Source organism: Hyla sarda, chromosome 3 (assembly GCF_029499605.1).
Source record: "Hyla sarda isolate aHylSar1 chromosome 3, aHylSar1.hap1, whole genome shotgun sequence".
In the NCBI taxonomy this organism is placed as follows: Eukaryota; Metazoa; Chordata; class Amphibia; order Anura; family Hylidae; genus Hyla; species Hyla sarda.
Genome location: NC_079191.1, coordinates 252,839,631 through 252,856,796, shown reverse-complemented (window position 1 = coordinate 252,856,796; position 17,166 = coordinate 252,839,631). Strand labels below are relative to the sequence as shown.

The 17,166-nt window shown below is 41.7% G+C and overlaps 1 protein-coding gene across 2 annotated transcripts in view; it reads right to left on the bottom strand.

Annotated features, from left to right (window-relative positions):
- Positions 1-9,630: 9,630 nt before the first annotated feature.
- LOC130362267 (heat shock factor protein 2-like) overlaps positions 9,631-17,166 on the bottom strand; it is a 51,082-nt gene continuing 43,546 nt past the window's right edge. For both annotated transcript variants that reach the window (XM_056566453.1, XM_056566454.1), the window contains exons 11-12: positions 15,085-15,169; positions 9,631-10,544 (exon numbers count right to left, since the gene is read on the bottom strand). In XM_056566453.1, the coding sequence (XP_056422428.1) occupies positions 10,285-10,544; positions 15,085-15,169 (345 nt within the window). In that variant the 3' untranslated portion in view covers positions 9,631-10,284. The remainder of the gene's footprint in view (positions 10,545-15,084; positions 15,170-17,166) is intronic.

The following is a 17,166-nucleotide window of genomic DNA, read 5'->3' as shown; positions in this document are numbered from 1 at the left end:
ACCAAAAGTAATGGGACAGAATAATAATCATAAATCAAACTTTCACTTTTTAATCCTTTGCAGTCAATTACAGCCTGAAGTCTGGAACGCATAGACATCACCAGACAGAGTAGATAATATTGCCCAAAACACTTCAGAATTCATCCTGCTGCTTTTGTCAGCAGTCACCATCAATAAATACAAGAGAAGCAGTTCGACTGGCAGCCATACATGCCCACTATGCCATGATACTACCACCACGCTTCACCGATGAGGTGGGATGCTTATGATCATGTTCCTTTCCTTCTCCGTACTCTTCTCTTCCCATCCCTCTGGTACAAGTTGATCTTGGTCTCATCTGTCCATAGGATGTTGTTCCAGAACTGTGAAGGCTTTTTTAGATGACGTTTGGCAAACTCTAATCTGGCCTTCCTGTTTTTGAGGCTCACCAATGGTTTACATCTTGTGGTGAATCCTCTGTATTCACTCTGGTGAAGTCTTCTCTTGATTGTTGACTTTGACACACATACACCTACCTCCTGGAGAGTGTTCTTCATCTGGCCAACTGTTTGTGAAGGGGGATTTCGTCACCAAGGAAAGAATTCTTTGCTCATCCTCCACAGTTGTTTTCCCTTTCTTTCCTTTTGGTGCTGCCGAGCTCAGGGATGCGTTCCTTCTTTTTAAGAATCTTTCAAACTGTTGTTTTGGCCACGCCTAATGTTTTGGCTATCTCTCTGATGGGTTTGTTTTAGTTTTTCCAGCCTAATGATGGCTTACTTCACTGATAGCGCTTTGACTCTTATCTTGAGAGTTGACAGCAACACATTCCAAATGCAAATAGCACACTTGAAATTAACTCTGGACCTTTTATCTGCTCATTGTAATTGGGATAATGAGGGAAACACACACACGGAACAGCTGAAAAGCCAAATGTTCCATTACTTTCGGTCCCTTAACAAGTGGGAGGCACAAATGCAGACTGTTGTAATTCCTACCTCGTTCCCCTGATTTGGATGTAAATACCCTCAAACTAAAGCGGACAGTCTGCAGTTAAATGAAATGAAACATCTTGTTTGTTTCATTTCAAATCCATTGTGGTGGTGTATAGATTCAAAAATGTTAGAATTGTGTTGATTTCCCAATGTTTATGGAACTGACTGTGTGTGTATAATATATATATTACACACACACACACACACAAGGCCGTAAATGTTGACATCCCTTAAATTTTTCTAGAAAATGAAGTATTTCTCACAGAAAAGGATTGCAGTAAAACATGTTTTACTTTACACTTTTATTTTATTTGTGTGTAGTGGAACTAAACCAAAAAATGGAGGGAAAAAAGCAAATTGGACATAATGTCACTCCAAAAATGGGCTGGACAAAATTATGGGAGAATAAGATTGTTTCAAGCATGTGATGCTTCTTTAAACTCACCTGGGGCAAGTAACAGGCGTGGGCAATATAAAAATCACACCTGAAAGCAGATAAAAAGATGAGTTCACTTAGGCTTTGCATTGTGTGTCGGTGTGTGCGCCACACTAAGCATGGACAACATAAAGAGGAGAAGAGAACTGTCTGAGGACTTGAGAACCAAAATTGTTGAAAAATATCAAGAAGGTTACAAGTCCATCTCCAGAGATCTACATTTGTGCAACAAATGTTGCGCATTTGTCCAATGCGCAACATTATCAAGAAGTTTGCAACTAGAGATGAGCGAATTTACAGTAAATTCGATTTGTCACGAACTTCTCGGCTCGGCAGTTGATGACTTTTCCTGCATAAAATAGTTCAGCTTTCAGGTGCTCCGGTGGGCTGGAAAAGGTGGATACAGTCCTAGGAAAGAGTCTCCTAGGACTGTATCCACCTTTTCCAGCCCACGGGAGCACCTGAAAACTGAACTAATTTATGCAGGAAAAGTCATCAACTGCCGAGCCGAGAAGTTCGTGACAAATCGAATTTACTGTAAATTCGCTCATCTCTAGTTGCAACCCATGGCACTGTAGCTAATCTCCCTGGGTGTGGACGGAAGAGAAAAATCGATGAAAGGTGTCAACACAGAATAGTCTGGATGGTGGATAAGCAGCCCCAAACAAGTTCCAAAGATATTCTCCTGCATGCTCAGGTAGCATCAGTGTCAGCACGAACTGTCAAAATTTAAATGAAATGAAACGCTATTGCAGGAGACCCAGGAGGACACCACTGCTGACACATACATAAAAACAAGACTACATTTTGCCAAAATGAAATTGAGTAGGCCAAAAACTTTCTGGGAAAATGTCTTGTGGACCGATGAGACCAAGATAGAGCTTTTTGGTAAAGCACATGATTCTACTGTTTACTGAAAACAGAATGAGGACTACAAAGAAAAGAACACAGTACCTACAGTGAAATACGGGGGAGGTTCAATGATGTTTTGGGGTTGTTTTGCTGCCTCTGGCACTGGGTGCCTTGAATGTGTGCAAGGCATCATGAAAACATGAGGACTACCAAGTGCACTTTTCGGTAAAAATGATACACTTACAAGGATACCCTATTTATGTAGGTTTTAATTTTACTACTTAAAAAAAATATGTATATGCACCAAAATTAGTATGTTTAAAATTGTCCTCTTTTGACTCAAACTTTTTTTTGCTGCATACGGGGCTATATGCATTTTTCGCGCCGTGGTCTGTTTCTATCGGTACCATTTTTGTTTTAATAGTGGTCAACGCATTTCAAGCTCGGACTGACCTCACTCAAGACGTACTCGCATAACTGTTTATATGGAAATTTAATTAATAAATATACTGCTTTATTGGGAGAAGCGCCAAGTCTGGAGAATTATTCTGATCCACATGCCACTGTCTACCTGCCGAAATCCAGAGGAAATCTGGTACGCCAGGGCTGCTGACCCGCTCCTATATTACACGCTGCTCTGAGCATAACCTACATCGGTGAGCATAATTGAATTTCACCTACCTAATTTACCTCCGTGGATAATGCACTAGGATTGCACTCCTCTGTTTATGTCTCAAGTTGATTTTTGTTTTGATGGGACATTTTGATTGCTTAATTTTTTTATTTTTAATGGTACATGAAGTGACTTTGGTATTTTTTGGCATGTACACCATCAGCCGTGGGGTTTAACTAACCTATTTTAATAGTTCAGACATTAACACACAATTGTTTTTTTATTACATTATTTTATTAAAATAAAATAGGGAAGGGGGGTGATTCAAATTTATTAGGGGCGGGGCTTATTCACATTAACTTTTTTTTAATTCCCAATAGGGGGCTATACCATGCAATCTTTAGATTACATACACTGATCAATGTTGCTCCATAGTACAGCATTGATCAGTGTTATCGTGCTCAGCTGCTACAGCCTGCAGAGCCTGGCTGGGGACATCACAGCACCTATCAGACGGCGAGGAGGCAGGTAAGGGCCTATTAGCTGATCGGGACATCGCAATTTCACTGTGATAGTTTCCACTGCTGAGCTGCCAGGATAGTTTTTTCGACCATTTCATTTAAAGGGTTAATGCCAGGCATCGTCCAGCATTAACCCTGGATCCCGGCTGCTGATAGCAGTCAGGATTCACTACGTGTGAAGCACGCTCAGCTCGTAAGTGTGCTTCAAACAGTGGTAACAGGACCAGGACATACAGGTATGCCCTGCGCCCTTAAAGGGGTATTCCAGAATAAAACTTTTTTTTTATATATCAACTGGTTCCGGAAAGTTAAACAGATTTGTAAATTACTTCTATTAAAAAATCTTAATCCTTCCAATAGTTATTAGCGTCAGAAGTTTTCTGTCTAACTGCTCAATGAAGTCACGTCCCGGGAGCTGTGCATGATGGGAGAATATCCCCATAGGAACTGCACAGCTCCCGGGACGTGACATCATCATTGAGCAGTTAGACAGAAAACTTCAGACGCTAATAACTATTGGAAGGATTAAGATTTTTTAATAGAAGTAATTTACAAATCTGTTTAACTTTCCGGAGCCAGTTGATATATAGAAAAAGGTTTTGCCTGGAATACCCGTTTAACTACCAGAAAGTAAGGGTGCACCCATATGTCCTGTGTCCTGAACAGGTTAATGAGCCCATATGATGAACGGCGTAAACCTTAAAAAAATGGAAAAAAAAAATGCAGCTTTTTGTATACCACATTCAAAAAAAAAAAAGTGACACGCAAAAGTGCTACCAATAAAAACTACCGATCACGGAGCAAAATAACTAGCCCTCAGACTAGTGTGTCGCAAAAAAATAAGCCATCATATGGAATTTTAGGTGCAAGATTGAAAGGGTTAAGATTTTTTAAATGAGGGGGGGGGGGGAAAAGTGCAAAAACAGAAAAACGCTCGGTCCTTAAGGGGTTAAATACTTATTTTTTAAGTTTTTCTTTTGTTTAAAGCAGTACAATAATAGTAAAGCATGTCTATCATTTTTATTGTATTCACCCACTTAAGGAAAACATGTAATTTTTACTGTTTAGTGTTCAGTATGAAAACAAAACCCTCAAATTTGCGGTGGAGCAGCTGCTCAGGTCACATTCGCTATGAGGCACCGATTTCTTCACTACGCTGCCCACTCCTGATCTCGAATACCAAGTTGCCCCGTAACAATGGCATAAAATCCCATTCAGGGTTTCAGATCTCCCTCTAGTTAAGTATTTGTAGAAGGGCTCAGTATTTATGATCAGGCATAGCTACTGGCCAGGCCTATTTTAGAACTGTTTAACAAGAGGGTACCCTCTATGATTGGAGGAAAGAAGGTGTCTACACCAGCACAGACAAGGGTTCACAATCTCAACAGTGGTCAGTTTGTGCAAACAATCCGTAGAAAAGAGAAAAGAAAACCAGGGTAACTCACCAAATACGTAAACTTCAAGCTTCTTTATTGATCCATGAAGGGTATAAACAGTGCAAGACACGGGTGGACAAAAAACAGGGGGACGTTCGTTCGGGGCTACGGTGCCGTTTCGCAAGATATGCTTCAACTGGCCCACATCGTCTTCCAGCCGGAAACACATTTAAATATCCCTCCCCTCCGTTGCCATAGAAATGAGCCAAACAAAATGTAAGTGCAATTAAAAATGTTAAAAACAACTGTGTGATACACCTAAGATTTTCATTTATGTTAATAATGCACTGAGCTCAGTACGTTCATTGAGACCTAAAGGCCCCATTGCTTCCAACCGAAGAATCGATTTCGTTTCATTTCTTAACAGTATTTCTTCTCTATTTTTCCCAGCAACACCATGTTCGATCCTTTCAAGTCCGGCAAAACGGAATCCATATTTTTCTCTAGAATGAAATTCATTAATATGTTGAATAAATCTAGTGGCTCCGATGCCGGTCCTGAGGGAACGAACATGTTCGCGGATTCTGTGAAATAAGGGCCTTTTTGTCTTCCCAATATAAAATAATTTACATTTACATACCAATGCGTAAACCACATGAGAGGATCTGCATGTAATACATTGTTTCACATTAATAGTATTACCTGCTAATTCTACATTTCATATTTAGAGAGCAAAATGAACATGAACCGCAAGTAAAATTCCCTTTTGGGCGTAATTCAGACAGCCAATTCTGTCCCGATGCGTTTTTTCAATAAATCTCCAACTGTTCTAGTTTTTCTATATGTAACAATCGGTTTTTCATTAGTAATTACTGCTATGTCAGCATCTTCTTGTAAAATATACCAATTATTCGTTATTGCTTTTTTCACTACATTATTAATAGGAGTATTTGAAAAAGAAAAAACGCAACGTTTGTTATTTTTTCTGTCTTTCGTTTTCAGCAAAACCTCTCTTGGTATTCGATCTATTTTCTTTCTTGCATCTAAAATTAAATTAAGAGGATAACCTCTCTGTTCCAATCGATACTGTAAGTCATCTGCCTGTTTTTGAAACAGTATGGGACTGCTATTAATTCGTTTTAGTCTGACTAGCTGACTGTATGGGATACTATTTTTAACCTGGGGGGGATGGGATGATTGATAATGTAACAATGAATTTTTGGCAATCGATTTTCTAAAACCAGATGTCACTATATTGCTATCCACAATATCTATCTGTACATCTAGAAATTCAAGATGTTGATCTCCAAATACATATGTAAAAAACATGTTAACTCCATTCACTTGGTTAAGATACTCAACAAAGGCAGCAAATTCATCCTGTGAACCATCCCAAATAATAATGAGGTCGACCACATATCTGAGAAAAAGTTTAATTTTACCAATAAAGGGGTTCTTGGATGTGAACACCCACTTGTCTTCCAACATGGAGAGGAAAATATTGGCATAAGCACATGAGGTGGGAGACCCCATGGCTGTACCATGTGTCTGTCTATACCAATCCCCTCCATATTGGAAGACATTATTACTCAACACGAATGTAAGGGCTTCAGTAACAAATTCAATAAAGTCAGGTGACTTAAATAAAGTCAGGTGACTTAAAATTAAGATTATAAAGCGGGACAAATTTATAAGAGACAAAAGAGACTTTGAGAATCATCAGGTCTTCACTTGGAATAAAAAGTCTAATGCTAATCGAAAAGTCTCAAAAAATGTCCCGGTGAAGTCAAATTTAAGCAGGAATAAAAATAAAAGTTCGGATTTTATGACAACTGACACAGACAGCAGTGGTTCGACAGAGTCGACTGGAGACGCAGGGAACATCAAACAAAAAGCTGCCGGAATCCCTTTGGACCCAGAACCCGAAGAGGGAGAGGAAAATCAAAGAAAGAATTTTGAGAAAACGCGTACCCAAACGCAAGAATGTAACTTGGCGCAAGTAATTCCTGAAAATATAGTAGTGAACCTCACGGATGAAAAGTTGGATGAGGACACGATCTCATTATTGAACAAAGGATTGAACTTTGGTCTTAGAGAAAAATTCGACTATGTCCAGTTCCAAGAGGACTTATTCAAGGGTGTCCGTAAATTAAATTTAAAAAAAAGTTTTTTCTGCAGTAAATAATGAAAATAAAAATGAAATCTTACTCGAAGGTGAAACTAGCTGTAAAATAGGGCCCTTAGGGTTTTGTGTACCTAGTGAATTTAATGATGAGGAGCGGGAATTAGTCACGTACCTTGCTGATATTAGTGATCAGGTGTCTGATAGAACAGATAGTACTAGTGATAAGTTTTTTTCAGGAGGTAATCCCTCTTTGTTTAATCCTCCTGTTACACCTGGGAGTCCACTTGATATATTCCAGAAGTCAGTTCTAAAAGAAGTTAAAGCCCTCATTTACCCGAAGGTCCAGAGCAACATCTTAGATAGAGAACAAATAGCCCTAGATAAATTAAGAAAAAGGGAATATATTGTTGTTACCAAGGCTGATAAGGGTGGGGGGGTTGTTCTGTGGAAAACTACTGACTATAACACAGAGGCTCTTAGACAGTTAGGAGATGAGAACACCTACTGTAAATTAAAAAAAGATCCCTGTCCACAAATAATCAACAACTTGAGATCGTTACTTCGGAAATTTCATGAAAAAGGGGTTATCAGTAGAAAAAGTGCTGAACGTCTCCTCCCTAGGAACATTAAAAAACCCTCTTGGTATATTTTGCCTAAGGTCCATAAGTCGGTGACCCAGCCCCCGGGGCGTCCTATTGTCTCTGGGATTGGGTCACCGACTGAATATTTGTCCAGTTATGTTGATTGGTTAGTGTCGCCTCTATTGAGAGAATTACCTTCTTATCTCAGGGACACCGGAGATTTAATTAAAATTTTGAATAATTTCCATTGGCAACCTGGTTTAAAACTGTGTTCCGTGGATGTGGAGAGCCTATACACCCGAATCCCTTTGGATTCGGGTGTGGAGGCTATGACCACTATCCTACGGAAAAAACAGGCAAGTCACCTGACTTTATTGAATTTGTTACTGAAGCCCTTACATTCGTGTTGAGTAATAATGTCTTCCAATATGGAGGGGATTGGTATAGACAGACACATGGTACAGCCATGGGGTCTCCCACCTCATGTGCTTATGCCAATATTTTCCTCTCCATGTTGGAAGACAAGTGGGTGTTCACATCCAAGAACCCCTTTATTGGTAAAATTAAACTTTTTCTCAGATATGTGGACGACCTCATTATTATTTGGGATGGTTCACAGGATGAATTTGCTGCCTTTGTTGAGTATCTTAACCAAGTGAATGGAGTTAACATGTTTTTTACATATGTATTTGGAGATCAACATCTTGAATTTCTAGATGTACAGATAGATAGTGGATAGCAATATAGTGACATCTGGTTTTAGAAAATCGATTGCCAAAAATTCATTGTTACATTATCAATCATCCCATCCCCCCCAGGTTAAAAATAGTATCCCATACAGTCAGCTAGTCAGACTAAAACGAATTAATAGCAGTCCCATACTGTTTCAAAAACAGGCAGATGACTTACAGTATCGATTGGAACAGAGAGGTTATCCTCTTAATTTAATTTTAGATGCAAGAAAGAAAATAGATCGAATACCAAGAGAGGTTTTGCTGAAAACGAAAGACAGAAAAAATAACAAACGTTGCGTTTTTTCTTTTTCAAATACTCCTATTAATAATGTAGTGAAAAAAGCAATAACGAATAATTGGTATATTTTACAAGAAGATGCTGACATAGCAGTAATTACTAATGAAAAACCGATTGTTACATATAGAAAAACTAGAACAGTTGGAGATTTATTGAAAAAACGCATCGGGACAGAATTGGCTGTCTGAATTACGCCCAAAAGGGAATTTTACTTGCGGTTCATGTTCATTTTGCTCTCTAAATATGAAATGTAGAATTGTAGAATTAGCAGGTAATACTATTAATGTGAAACAATGTATTACATGCAGATCCTCTCATGTGGTTTACGCATTGGTATGTAAATGTAAATTATTTTATATTGGGAAGACAAAAAGGCCCTTATTTCACAGAATCCGCGAACATGTTCGATCCCTCAGGACCGGCATCGGAGCCACTAGATTTATTCAACATATTAATGAATTTCATTCTAGAGAAAAATATGGATTCCGTTTTGCCGGACTTGAAAGGATCGAACATGGTGTTGCTGGGAAAAATAGAGAAGAAATACTGTTAAGAAATGAAACGAAATGGATTCTTCGGTTGGAAGCAATGGGGCCTTTAGGTCTCAATGAACGTACTGAGCTCAGTGCATTATTAACATAAATGAAAATCTTAGGTGTATCACACAGTTGTTTTTAACATTTTTAATTGCACTTACATTTTGTTTGGCTCATTTCTATGGCAACGGAGGGGAGGGATATTTAAATGTGTTTCCGGCTGGAAGACGATGTGGGCCAGTTGAAGCATATCTTGCGAAACGGCACTGTAGCCCCGAACAAACGTCCCCCTGTTTTTTGTCCACCCGTGTCTTGCACTGTTTATACCCTTCATGGATCAATAAAGAAGCTTGAAGTTTACGTATTTGGTGAGTTACCCTGGTTTTCTTTTCTCTTTTCTACGGATTGTTTGCATTGGACTTTGCTATTACCAGTGAGCACCATCAGACGTGGTTGAGCCAGCAGAGGCATTGGATGTCAGGTGCTAACAATTAAGGAAGCAGTGCCGAGTTTGTTATCTCTACTATTGAATAGTGGTCAGTTTGTGTTTGTATTGGTAGGATATTAAGTAAAACAGTCCAAGGAAATCATGGACAAGTCTGTTTATTTAGGTAAAATAATTCACTGCCATATTAAGCCACCTTCTGTAAGTAGTGCATGAATGGGTTTACATAACAGTGAGATTCATTGGTCCCTTGAAATAAAAATTGCTGTTCAAAGCACACTAAAAGGACAGGCACTTTAGTTCCTAGCTCACATTTTCTTGCACTTTCCATAATTATTCTTAAACAGTATATAATTCCAACATAGTGTTTATATAGATATACACTCCTGCTCCGGAACCGCTGATTTAATACAAGGCACACTGCACATCATATAGTGATGCTTACCAAGACAGAATGCAAGGTGCATAATGTTATTGGGGTGCAGTCTTGTTGTAAGTGCTTGCGGCAGATTAACCTTTGACACCATAGAGCAGGGTATATACACATTACATATGAAAGCAAAATGGTATAATGGAGCGCAGGATCTAACCTACAATTTGAGCAAAAAATAAACTTTGGATTATAAAACATTGTCTTTGACTAAAATTGGTTGCTATTGTGCATAAACAAAATGTGAAATCCCAGTGTCTGGAAAAAGAAAAAACACCAAAAAGAAGAGAACAGTACCAAAATGATACTTAAATAAATAGTTCATCATTTTGATGAATATATACAGGTGTGTGGTATCCCAGCACTTTAGGTGTCCAGCATGTCACTGTCCAGGGGTGCTGGGGCAAGTTCACATAAATAAAACAGGGTAGCTTCATTGGCTTCTGCTTCAGTCAGAGGCTCTAGCCGCAATAGTTTGCTTTGTGTCGGCTCACAGTCCAGGCTAGATTCCAAAAGATTGTCCGTTTCATTTGTTTTGCTCGTCTGTGTCTCTGATACAAAAGGGCTAGAATCACCATCCAGGAAAGCCATAAGTGGATATGTTGTGTACTGCACAAGTTGCTGGTCTGCAAAACAAAATGCTATTGATTAGGACAACCAGTAGCTGACAATGGAAAACCCATTGTTTGAAAATAATGACTTGCTAATGTCTGAGAATAGCCTTTTAAAGGGGTACTCCGGAGGGAAAACATTTTTTCAATTGGTGGCATGAAGTCATACAGATTTTTTAATTACTCCTATTTAAAAAAAAAAAAAAAATTATGCTTACTGTAAAATCTCTTTCTCGGAGGAGCCATTGGGGGACACAGACCGTGGGTATATTCTGCTGACACTAGGCAACAAAAAGAAAGTCGGCCCCACCCAGCAGGATATGCCCCACCTACAGACTGAGCTATCAGTTTAGTCCCTATAATACAAATAGCTCAAAAAAACTGTCAGAATTGGGCTAGCCTCTGTTCCCCATCATGAAAAATCTAAAAATATTAAACTGCGGTATGACTTAAAGTTAAAATAGCAATTTATTGGGTATAATATTAAAATTACGTATATAAACCCCTAAAAAGTTTAGTCCCAAAGCAGTAGGAGAGAACCGAAAGGGAAAGAAAAAACAGCAACTGTCCGAGGAAACCACAGACAGAAAAATAACCAAACTGAACCAAGGACACCAGAACAAATGGGTGGGTGCTGTGTCCCCCAATGGATCCTCCGACAAAGATTTTACCGTTAGCATAAAAATCTACTTTTCTCGTTCGGCTCCATTGGGGGCGGACACAGAGACCGCGGGACGTACCAAAGCAGTCCCTGGGGTGGGAGAAAACTCAAGCAACTCAGGTGGAAGGTTAGGCCACAGCAACACCTTGCAACCCAAACCAGAGTCAGCGGACGCAAAGGTATGCACCTGGTAACATTTTGTAAACGTGTGCAAGTACAACCAGGTGGCCGCCTTACAGACTTGCAAGGCCGAAGCCCTGTTGCGGAGAGCCCAGGAAGCCCCGACGGAACAAGTGGAATGAGCTGAGACCCAGAAAGGAGGAGTCTTCCCTTTGCAGCGGTAAGCTTCCGAGATGGCAGAACGGATCCACCTCGAAATGGTCAGCTTGAAGCAGGAAATCCCTTACAACGACCCTCCCTAAGCACAAAGAAAGAGTCACACTGGTGAAAGGATGAGGTGACTGAAAGGTAAATCCGAACGGCTCGTACCACATCAAGACCATAAAGTTCCCTAGGATGGGATGGAGCTGGACAAAAGGACGGGAGGACTATATCCTCATTAAGGTGAAAGGCTGAGACCACCTTAGGCAAAAAGGATGGGACTGGACGGAAAACAACTTTGTCCTGGTGCAAAACCAGGTAGGGGGAACGGCAGTAGGGGGAACGGCAGGAAAGAGCCGCCAGCTCCCAAACTCTAATGGAAGTGACCGCAAGAGGAAGGCTACCTTCCAGGAAAGGATACAAAGAGAAATGTCCCGGAGAGGTTCGAAAGGAGTACCCTGCAAGGCACTGAGAACCAAATTCAGATCCCACGGGGTAGTAGGGGATCTGTACGGAGGAGCCGCATGAGCAACACCCTGCAGAAAAGTGTGGATGTGAGTGTCGGACACCAGGAAACATTGAAAGAGAAAAGAGAGAGCAGACACCTGACCCTTAAGGGAACTGAGAGCCAAGCATTGTTCCAGCCCAGACAGTAAAAAGGAAAGAAGGCGTGGAAGGGAGAACACAACTGGGGAGAAGGATTGTGATTCACACCATTGAAAGTAGGACCGCCAAGTACGGTGATAAATCTTCCCAGAGGAAGGCTTGCATGCCTTGATTATTGTGCTGATCACCTGGGGAGGGAACCCCTGGTCCTCAGAACTGCAGTTTCAACTGCCACGCTGTCAAATGCAGCGACAGTAAATTGAGATGGCAAAGAGGACCCTGAGAGCAGGTCGGGACGAACTGGGAGGCGCAGTGGTACGTCGGCCGCTAGGCGAACAAGGTCAGCGTACCACGCACGCCTGGGGCAGTCTGGAGCCACAAGAATGGCGGGGACACCCTCCGCTTTGAGTCTCCTCAGGACCCTGAGAAGGAGAGTAAGAGGAGGGAAGAAATTGGGGAGGACGAAGTGCGACCAGGGGATCCCTAAGGTGTCTACAGCTACCAGAGGATCTCAGGACTTCGCAACGAAGCAGGGAACTTTCTGTTTGTGGCAGGACGCAAAGAGGTCCACGTCCGGAGTGCCCCAGAGGTTGCAGATCTCCGCTAACACCTCTGGATGAAGAGACCACTCGCCGGGGTCGGCCTAGGAGCGAATGAGGAAGTCCACATCCCAATTTTCAACCCCTGGGATGTGAATCGCTGAGATGGAGGGAACTCTGAGTTCCGCCCAGAGAAGAATCCTAGATCCCTCGGTCACCGCTGTGGGGCTTAAAGTGCCACCCAGGCGATTGACATGCCACAGCCGTGAAGTTGTCTGGACACGAACAGGACGGTCCTGGAGAAGGCGCTCCCAATAAGAGAGGCAAAAAAGGTAAATTGCACAAAGTTCCAGGATGTTGATGGGGAGGAGAGCTTCCTGGGAGGGCCAACTGCCCTGGACCGTCCAATCCCTGAAAACTGGGACAAGGTCTGAAGAGAGGAGACTCTTCAGATTCTGGGCCCTAGTCGGAGCCTTGAACAGGAGGTCGTCCAGGTAGGGGTATCGCGGATACACCCCGGGCTTGCAGGATGGCGATCACTGCCACCAGAACCTTGGTGAAGACCCTTGGGACCGTGGCCAGGCCAAAAGGAAGGGCCACAAACTGAAAATGGCCCTCCGGAACAGCGAAGTGGAGAAAGCGCTGATGTGCCGGAAAAATGGGGATGTGAAATTAAGAGTCTTGCATATCCACTGAGGAAAGTTTGTTTGTTCTGGGTTCGGACATAGGTGCAAGCAAACAGAAAATGGAGCAGTCTCACCCATGTGTCTGTGTCCCTTAGATGGAGAGGAGAAGCAGACTGTGGTGTGAAGAGCCGGCACTCTGTGCGGTGAGGGCTAAACCTAAGGATTAGGCCGCAGCCTTAATTAAAGACCCCCTGCGCTCCGGTCACCTCACTTGGAGGGAGGCCGAAGTGAAGAAAAACTGCAGACATGGAAACAAAACCCTGACGCTCCAGACGCTGAAGCGAAGATGATGCCGGCTGTGCACGCAAGGCGCAGCTGCCGGAGGAATGCGGGGCTGTAAAAAATGCCCCAGTGAATAAAGTTGGCCCCAGAGGCTGCCGAAATACAGTAAATATGCCCTTTGCGCCACTGCTTCTGTCCTGACTTCAGAATGGCCGAGCATAAACCGTCCCCAGAATGAATAAAGAGGAGTGGGCCCAAAACAGAGGGACTACAGAGGTTGAAATCCCTGAATAAACGATAATTTCTGGTAACAAAAAAAAATAAAAAATAAAAATAAAAAAGGGGGAGAAGAAAAAGGGAAAAAAATACTCACCTTCCCCCGGGGAAAAAAACGTACCTAGTGAAATCTTCAGCCAGTTATTATACACCTGCATCATGCCGGGCTGAGACAGGACCTGGACGCAAAGGTGCAACCCCAGGTGCTGACCAGTGGCGAGAAGGGGGTTGACGTTGCATAACTGGATGCTTGTGCCCCTTCTTCGCAAGTGGGAGAACAGTGAGTGCTATGTTCCTGAACCCCCACCTAAAAAGAGAGAAATAAAAGGGAGAAAAAAAAAATCTAAATACATGTCCCTAAACTAAAAAATAAGAAAATAAAAGACCAGGTCTGGAGAACTCCAGTATTGTGACTGCCTCCAACGGACACTAAAACGGATAGCTCAGAGCCTGTAGGCGGAGTATATCCTGCTGGCAGGGGCAGACTTTGTTGATGCCTAGTTTCAGCAGCATATACCCACGGTCTCTGTGTCCCCCCAATGGATCCGAACGAGAAATCTTAATCCTTCCAGTATATATCAGCTGCTGCATACTACAGAGGAAGTTGTGTAGTTCTCTCCAGTCTGACCACAGCGTTCTCTGCTGCTACTTTAAAGCATTAGGCTAGTTTCACACTACCAAACAACAAAGGATGGTTTCCTTGGAACACCAAGAAAGCCTCCTCAGGTTTTCTTTGTGTTCCAAGAAAACCACCCTTTTTTATTTGATAGCTCTATCATGAGGTTCATTATCTGGGGCATAAGTGCAGCCTCTAACAATACATATTTTTAAAAAATTTCTGAGTTAGGTTAACACTACGGAATTTTAGATGGAGCTGGCTCATTCTTTAGGCAAAATCCCTGCCACAGACATTGCTTTCTAAGGGGATGGCAATGTCCGCACGGTCCTATCGCCTACAGATTCAGTCAGTGTTGGCCACACTTGGAATCTCCAGACAGATTTTGTCCAGCCAGAAATTCTGTAGTGTGAACCTAGCGTTACTGTCATTTAACATGTCAAAAATTTTGATTAAGACGGTGCTCACTTAAAAATTATTATTTTTTTTGTACATGTTGTCCAGTAATCTTAAAAATGTGATAATTTCAACTGTTCTAGTAGTAAATCCATGCCTACATATCTCTGCAACACCTTCCCATAATGCGCCCAAACTTCAAATTCTTGCGTTCTCGCTCAAATTAACTTACCCAGTTTCTTGGAATCTGCAGTGGAATTAGGGGATTCAGGAAAGGTTTCTCCATTTCTAAAAGTCTCCATTCCTTTGGTCTCCAGCTGTAAAATATTGAGAAAAGAATCATTTGACCTGGACTTCACCATCAGTTTAAAGTATATTTAGAAGGAAATGCACAAAAGAACAGCTTATTCTTCCATCAAGAATACAACCACAGAATTCCCTTTCCATACTGGGTACAAGGCCTAAAAATGTGATGACAATTGTTCATTAAGCCACAGAAGTAACTGAATAGTCTAAGGCTACATTCACATATTTTTTTTTTTTTTTTTTTTTTTGCATATCAGTTGCCGTATCAGTTTTTTGTTTCCCTAAAAGGCATAAAACATATATTATTAATAATCATCATCCTCCAGTCAGTCTATGTTCTCATACAGCATGCAGGTGCTGGTGGGTAATAGTTACAACCACCTGCTTTATTTCCCTTAGGCCACATTGACACATACGTTATACAGACAACCACTGTCCTGCCCTCACCACAGGTCTAGAGACCCAAATTGAAAACATCAGAATGCTCTATACTGCATCAGAATGCTCTATACTGCAACAGGATTGGTATCCAACAGGACCAAATAAAAAACCTGCAGGCAGTAATGAGGTTGTTGTGGGCGGTCACAGAAAATACAGTGGGTCCCGCAAAATCCCGAATACCTCCGAAATGCCACAAGGCGGGTGGACTATTTCTAAAAGCTGTGCCAAAATGTTTGCAGAAGCAGGTGGGATTACACACACTGAGCGGGAGCAGACGGTTACAGTCATATCCAGCAGGAGTGGGAGTCCCATGAAGGGCTCTACTCTATACTGCTTTCAATTCAGGTTATCAGATGGGACTTTGGTACAGAAGTGTTTGAATCAGTGTGAATATGAATGTGGTGACCTCTATTACAGTTGTTAGGCAGGTGGGGAACAGCTAGTCTAAGACAAGGCTGTTTAAACATTATAACAAACCGCATAATTACCCATGTAGGTACAAAAGCAGTAAAAAAAAGAAAAAACATTTTGTTGGAAAAAAAAAAAAAAAAAAACTCTGAACATAGATAAGCCACTTCACCATTGAGATACCAGTCTGTTGCCGGGAACACTGGTTGTAGTCTCTGGTGGGAATTTATCAAACGTAATTGCCTCTTTTGTTATCTGGTTCTCGTGGGCTGATCTGGCGCACGTCATTTGGTAAATTTGGCGCAGACTAAAACAGCATCCAATAAGTGCTCTGCACAGTCACTTTTTAATGGTTGCACTTTTGATAGCTGTTTGCACGTAAATCATGCAACTTTTTACAAAAAGTGCACATAAAATCACGACCACGTCTATTCCCCACATGCATACATTTACTTTGCAGGACTCTGTGCGATCTCTGTGCAGCACCAGACGTTCATTTAGAATGCTGGGTGCTGGCGGCGTGACGTGATGTACACACCCCTCGTTATGTCACACGTCCCCTCCCACATACTTGCATTGAGGGAGCGTGACGTCATGAGGGGCGTGGTCATGACGTCACAACCCCCGCCGTCTGCACCCAGTGTTTGGAACAAAATGTTCCGAGTGCTGGGGCAGGGGACTACCCCTTTAACTACTATTGGTTTTTTTTTTTTTTTGGACAATACAAATGAAAAAAAAAAAAAAAAAAAAGTATCTCCAGTTGCTGTTATTTCTGCTTACCAGTCTCTCCAGAAGCAAGCCAAATCCCCTGCGCTGATGTGAAGCATAATTTCCCTAAAGTGAGGGCGAGCAGGGGGACATGACAGGACAACACAGTAATAAAGAGAAAAACAAATCCTCAGCTACACAACTTGGGGTGAGGGAGTACTATGAAAACCACAGGAAGGCATTACTTTTTGCTAACTGGAGTATATATTACACATATACATAGCTTCAGATAATAGACTTATTTTGCCCGGAGTACCCTTTTATGTTAAAGAAAATAAGATGAGAAAAAGGAGGATTTTATTACAAGACTGGAGGCTCCATTTTGCATACTCTTCTTTTACTACTCAGGTGTTAGCAGCAAGGTATAATCACAAGGTACATAGAAAAAAAC